This window comes from Zea mays, chromosome 10 (genome assembly GCF_902167145.1).
Source record: "Zea mays cultivar B73 chromosome 10, Zm-B73-REFERENCE-NAM-5.0, whole genome shotgun sequence".
Lineage (NCBI taxonomy): Eukaryota > Viridiplantae > Streptophyta > Magnoliopsida > Poales > Poaceae > Zea > Zea mays.
The window spans coordinates 85342508-85348507 of record NC_050105.1 but is presented as its reverse complement, the minus strand read 5'-3'; the positions used below and the strand labels follow the sequence as shown (position 1 = coordinate 85348507).

At 42.8% G+C, this 6000-nt stretch overlaps 1 protein-coding gene, 1 long non-coding RNA gene and 1 pseudogene across 2 annotated transcripts; 1 reads left to right on the top strand and 2 right to left on the bottom strand.

Annotated features, from left to right (window-relative positions):
- Positions 1-339: 339 nt before the first annotated feature.
- Positions 340-771, bottom strand: LOC109942851 (uncharacterized; annotated as a pseudogene).
- A 1967-nt stretch (positions 772-2738) lies between these two features.
- Positions 2739-3450, bottom strand: LOC103642582 (uncharacterized; the record flags this gene model as incomplete). Its single annotated transcript, XM_008665824.3, has 3 exons — positions 2739-3128; positions 3215-3301; positions 3382-3450. Coding segments are annotated over 3 exons (411 nt in total), but the record flags the coding sequence as incomplete, so codon positions are not given.
- Positions 3451-5373: 1923 nt separating this feature from the next.
- On the top strand, positions 5374-5766 carry LOC103641325 (uncharacterized). The gene is made up of 2 exons (XR_560253.2): positions 5374-5537; positions 5648-5766. It is a non-coding gene; the product is annotated as an uncharacterized lncRNA (long non-coding RNA).
- The last annotated feature ends 234 nt before the right edge of the window (positions 5767-6000 follow it).

The following is a 6000-nucleotide window of genomic DNA, read 5'->3' as shown; positions in this document are numbered from 1 at the left end:
AACGAGGCGGCGGCGCTGCTCGCGTCCATGTACCCCTCCGTCTTCCCCATCGCCAGGGGCGGCGCCGCGCCGCGTCGCCTCCTCGGCCTCGCCTCCGCGCTCGCCGACGACTCGTCCTGCTCCGACCTCCTCCCGCCGACCTCCTCATGTCGATGGAGCGGACCTTGCGCGCGCTGGACCGCCAGATCTCGCAGTTCGTGGCCATGGACCGGCTGATTTGGGCGGACTCCGCCGACGCGGACGCGTTCCTGGAGGCGGTCGATGATCTCATCGGCACCGTGCAGGAGCTGGACGCTGCGGGGACCAACCGCGCCCTGCTCGACCGCGCCGACGAGCTGCTCAGCCGGTGCATGGCAACGGCTCGTACTCGTTGCACCGGAAGAACCACTGAGGCGGGGGAGGCGCCGGCGCCGGCGGGACCGCGCCCTCGCCGAGCAGCAGCGTGAGCGCGGCGGAGGGCAGCGTCGAGGGGCTGAGCAGCGCGTCGCGGTTGGGCGAGCTGGAGACGAAGAAGGCGTCGTCTAGGGCCAGCGCGCCCGCGTGGAGCGAGCCCAGGGAGCCCGGCGCGGGCTCACCGCGCACGCGCTTGGCCAGTGTGCGCGCCGCGAGGCCCGCGGGCATGCGCAACAGGCCGATCAGGAAGTCCACCGCGTCTTTGCGGGCCTCCGCGTTCAGCACGCGCCGCGAACGCCTGTCCACCAGCAGCTTCAGCTACGGGCCGCTAGCGGCCGGCGCCGGCTTCACGTCTGTAGCTGCCGTCATGGACGCCATTGCTGTGGCTGGTGCTGGCCTGGCCTGGTCTGCTAGATGTTGAGAGCTGCAGAGCTTTCCTTGTACGTGGTCGGGGCATGAAATTAATAATGGTCAGAGCAATGCCAATGGCATTACCAATAAATCTAAATTACCAGATGTTTTCCTTAACTATGGTCTACAGTCCCTATTTGTAGGTCTATTCATTTTTTTCTTATTTTGTTTTGCACGTTGTTTGAGTAGCAACAGGATCGCAAGCTGTTTTTTTATACGTCAGGCTTTTGCTGGTGATGATGTTGAAGCTGAATTTGAGAAATACAAAATGGATGTTTTAAGTGTGAAGAACCCTGAATCTGAAAAGCTTGCTTTTGTTCGTTGCTGGGTCCAGTGGATAGACATCCAACAGAAAAAAGGACTTCCCTCATGGATGCTAAAAGACCATGAAGTTGCTAAAAGAAATAGAGAGGAAGCCTTGAAGAGGAAGGACAAAGCTTAAGCACGTCATCATTTCTAAACATGTAGATAAGAAGTTAAAGTTGTATTTGATTCGTTACATGCACATGCTTTATGTTTTTGTTATTTATGTAAAGTGCTAATAAAAATATAGAATAACAATTAGTGTTTTTATATCAATATATTTTATCATAGTGCTTCTGCATCTCAATATGTCTTATCATTATATTTTATCAAAGTGTTAATAAAAATATAGAATAACAATCTGTGGATTCTGATACTTCTGAATGGACATGTGTGTTGTGTAATGGCATGAGAGACAGTACACTCAGGGATGGACCACTGACGACGAACCTATGTGCAAACTTTGTCAAGGACTTTGCAAGTAACAACTCCTTGTGTTTCGAAGTAAATCCTGTTTTTATTATAAACAAATAATATTTGGTCACAATAATATTGTTTTACTTGGTTCAATGAAAGGCTTGGAAAGTCACCAGAATATTTTGAAGATTTATTCTGTGGTCTAGCTTGTTTCCAGGAATACAGATTAAGAACCAGTGGTAGGACCCTGTGACAGTTAAGTCTTCTTTCTGTTATCCACATAAATGAACAATTTTTTAGGTGCCATTGAATAGTTAGGACTATTTTCAGCTATATAAAATCAAAGAAAATTGCAAGTTAATTCACATATATGTAATAAAGCTTCTTAGTAATTATCTGCAGGCACTGTTTGAAATAGAACGTGCCAAGTGCTCCCAATGCAAGCTCGATTGTTGCAAGCTTGTCAAACACATTAAACTCTTACCCTTGAAAAAGCGAGAAGAATACATCAGAAAGGTTGCTCCAAACATTGCAAGTACAAAGAAAATGTGCGTGTTGCACATTGATATCATGATTTTCCATGTTCTTTTGCAAATATAGGGCTAACAGACGGCTCCTCTTAACAGTATAACACACATTTGTACATAAGTTATCATAGTATTATATATTTCCGTTGCAACGCATAGGCACTTACCTATTTACCATTTAATACACTGATTATTACTGTTACCTCGGATTGAAAATGTCAGCTTTACTGAGCCACGAGTCCATGCTAGATACATGGAGGCCATTTTATTTGGGAATCCGATTTATTTATTTGTTTATTACAGGAATAGTCCCCTGTGTTAGGGGTGGTAATAGACAATGATAATTCCTAAAAGGTCTAAAAATATTTAAGTTCCGATACTAATTCAATTCAATTCTTAAATTTTATGTGTAAAATTGAAAGTCCATTGTAATCTTGTACTGACAATCACTGGACATGCAACAATCGATTGCGATGTAAAATTCTTGCAGCTGGACAATGGAAATGTATTCCTTTTGCAGAATGAAATCAATCTAACATTTTAGGGATGGCAGCATTTCAGCCGTCGACAAATACCCATAGCTTTGATCATATCCAAGATGACAATACAAATACAAATATGCCTAGGGGTCGAAGGGCATATAAAACTGAACCAAGTAAGCCTCTCTTCCTGAACCGCATCCTGGAGAATTACATCGTTTCAAGGATCACTTCAAAGATTCCAGCAGAGCAAGGAAACGTCTTAATTTCAGGACGGACACAAAAAGGTGTCATTTAAACGTTTCATCAATCATCTATCTTAAATTCTTAATAGCAAGCCAGGTTACAGAAGTGTGCTTTCTTCAACGTCTCTTTCTTCTGCCCCCTTCTGCTTACCCTTCCCCTTGTGCTTGTCCTTCCTCATCTTCGGTTCCGACATGTCCTTGCCTGATGGTTTCGGTGGCGCCAGAAGATGCTTGACGTTCAGTATACCGTTCCTAAAGTGCCCTTCTGTGGCCCTAAGCACTCGATCCTCTGGCCTTGTCTTGTGAGGTTTGGTGTCCTTGTCCCTCTTCCTAAAGATCCCAAGTAGTTTTTCCTGCATAGAGTTCTCATGTGTCACTCCTTGTTCATGTCCTTGAAAACAGGTTACAAAAAGTGTGCCGGATAGGCAGAGTAGCGTACCTCTTCCATTTTCTTCTGTTCTCGTTTCTTCTGATTCTTCAGAGCTGGCTTCGCAACACTTAATGGTGTGCGATGCTTCTTAACAGACTGTTTTTCAGATGACATAAACACTGAGATGACAGAGTTTCAAGCCAGAACAGGTGGAGGTTAAGAAAATGAGAGATTACCTTTCCACCCAACTCAACTACTCTGCGGTTCTCGATTTGCTTTCGCCCCTTAAATGTAGGGGCACCTAAAACAAAGCATCAAGTGAGTCATTGTACATCTCCAAAAACTTGAGACATAGGTGTTTATGTAAGATGCAACAATATAGGGAAAAGGCAAAGATAAATTGAAGAACAAAAAAAACCAAAACTGAAGTCAAACAAGGAACATACTTCTCTTCCATCCAGAATGAAAAGGAACACCAATTCTAATGTCACGTCAAGAGCGTAAAAAGTTGAAAATAATTGCATGAACAAGTCAAAGACCTATAATACCACTATAATTATGTACAAATAGGTTTATGCTCGTGCGATGCTACAAGGAAACACATGGAATCGTTATCTATGTGGTACCGCAAATCAAACAAAGCATAAAATTTATACACATGACACGACAGTATCACCAAGAGAAAATGTTTGGCGTATTTTTAGAGTATTGTAGCCATGGATGCTCTGCCCATTCAACTAACATTGTCAGAAAAGCAATGACAAAATAATTTCATACATACAATTAGTGACAACATAATAGTTTTGAGCATCGTATTTCAATAAAATAAACCTGATGATGGTCACTGCATCTATTTTAGTTCTCGAGATATTTTTAGCCACTGACCCTATAAACCACTATCCCTAAAAGATGTCTCTTGGTGTTAAGCCGTTTAGTAATACATCCAAGCCAAGGTAATTTGAGGTTCCAAGAACCACCCGAAAGAGAAAAAAGTGAGGGTAAATTAAGAATTTACACACATCCTTTTGTAAAGTGGCCAGACTGTTCAATGATTCCAACGCTCACCAAACCCTGTCCCAATTTCAGAATCATATGAAGGGTCATAGTCCATCTTGGAGTTGGCCAGCTGACATTGGACTTGACAACAATACATTTTTAGAAAGAGATTACGAGTTAAGTAGCCAATGAAGGGAGTAAAAAAGATAAATTTGCATGAGCCCAACCTCCAAATTTGAAGAATTATAAGCTCCTAGCCTTCCCATGACGTACCAAGCTTGAATTACCTGTGAAGAACAGTTTATGTCAAGACAGTAAGTTGTTTTCTAAATAAGTTGAATCTAGTGAAATTGTACAATGCCACTTTACACCGCCCAGCAGGTCAACATCTCGATCTGTTGGTTAACCAAAGAGCTCAAACCAAATGAATGAATGCAATGGGTTGAAGCTGCAATAATAAAAGAACAAGTGTTAGTAAAGGTTAACTCTTGCTAAAGCTCTTCTTTTTTTGGAAAACAAGGATTTCATCAACCTCAGCCTCTACGGAAGGCAGGATCTATGGTTTATTACATGTGAAAGCGGTATAAACAAGATCACCGGTGTAGCACCCAAATGAGGATAACCAGAACAACTGCTTGATAATTTTTTAATAGATCCAATTATTCCAAATTTTATGCAAATCAATTATGTTTGGCTAAAGCAAACTGGAGCTGCAGAAGGGTACTCGAATAACATGCATAAAGTTTCATGTGTCCAAGACGCGGGCTGGTGAAACTCACAGTACATTGGAATTGAATTGAGAACCATGAGCAACAAAGAATTGACTGAATACTGGAGACTTGTATTCATTTTCCCCACATAAGTAACTCAAAATGATTAGGCTGGCAACAATTATCCAGTCAAAACTCTTAAATCTTACTAAAACATGGCAAGTCTAGGAGGCGGGGTGGGTTTGTGGCGAGATCCGCCTTATGAACGAAGGCGTCTATAATCCATCTGTGACAAATATGCATCTCCAAGGCGGACTTAAATTATTGCTTTGCTTGCAGGAGCTATAGCCCTCGTTATCGCTCTCCAAGGCGCCGTACTCCTTCACCGGCTCGTGGACGCAGCTATAGCAGGTCGCCATAGTACAAATGTGACAAATATGCATCTCCCTCATTAACGGGTATACAAACAAGCGAAAATACAATGCTTTCTTCTTGGAGAGCTTTGTAGAATACATATATCTCACATTTCTGTGTGCTGTTATGCAGAGTAATGATGGCAGATACTGGTGTAGCAGGAGCTTGGCCTGAAGCCCGTGCCTGATTCTTCTCTGTGTGAGGACTTGGTTCTTGGTTTGGCTGTGGGGAACAAATTTGGAACTGTCGTCAACTGCATGACTTCAGTTCAGGTTTAAAACCTTATCTAGCTTATTGTGATTGTCTTGATTATGCCATTAAAGAACTTTTAAGATTTGTGTATTATGCCACTAAGACATATTACCTTCTCTGTGTTAAAAAGGCATGTTCTGCTTAAACGACTCGGCCAACTACGGCTCTCAGTTGTAGTCTTCATGGTTTTGTTCCTCCATTCTTGGCACGTCCTTATCTGCAAATGAATGTCAACCTTCCATTACTATCTGTCTGCGATGTTTCATCATGAAATTCTTCACCAAAGATGCTACTTCGTCACAAATTAGTAACATTCTTTCCCCCATATAGTTGATATGGTTCGAGTGTACTGAGCACTAACAATTGCAGCTCATGAAAATAAGGCCCTTGATTTTTGTCATAGAACAAGAGCGACTATTTTAATTGCAGCACTCACATGAAAATAAATCTACTCTGCATGCCGAGGATTGAGGCGACTGAAGT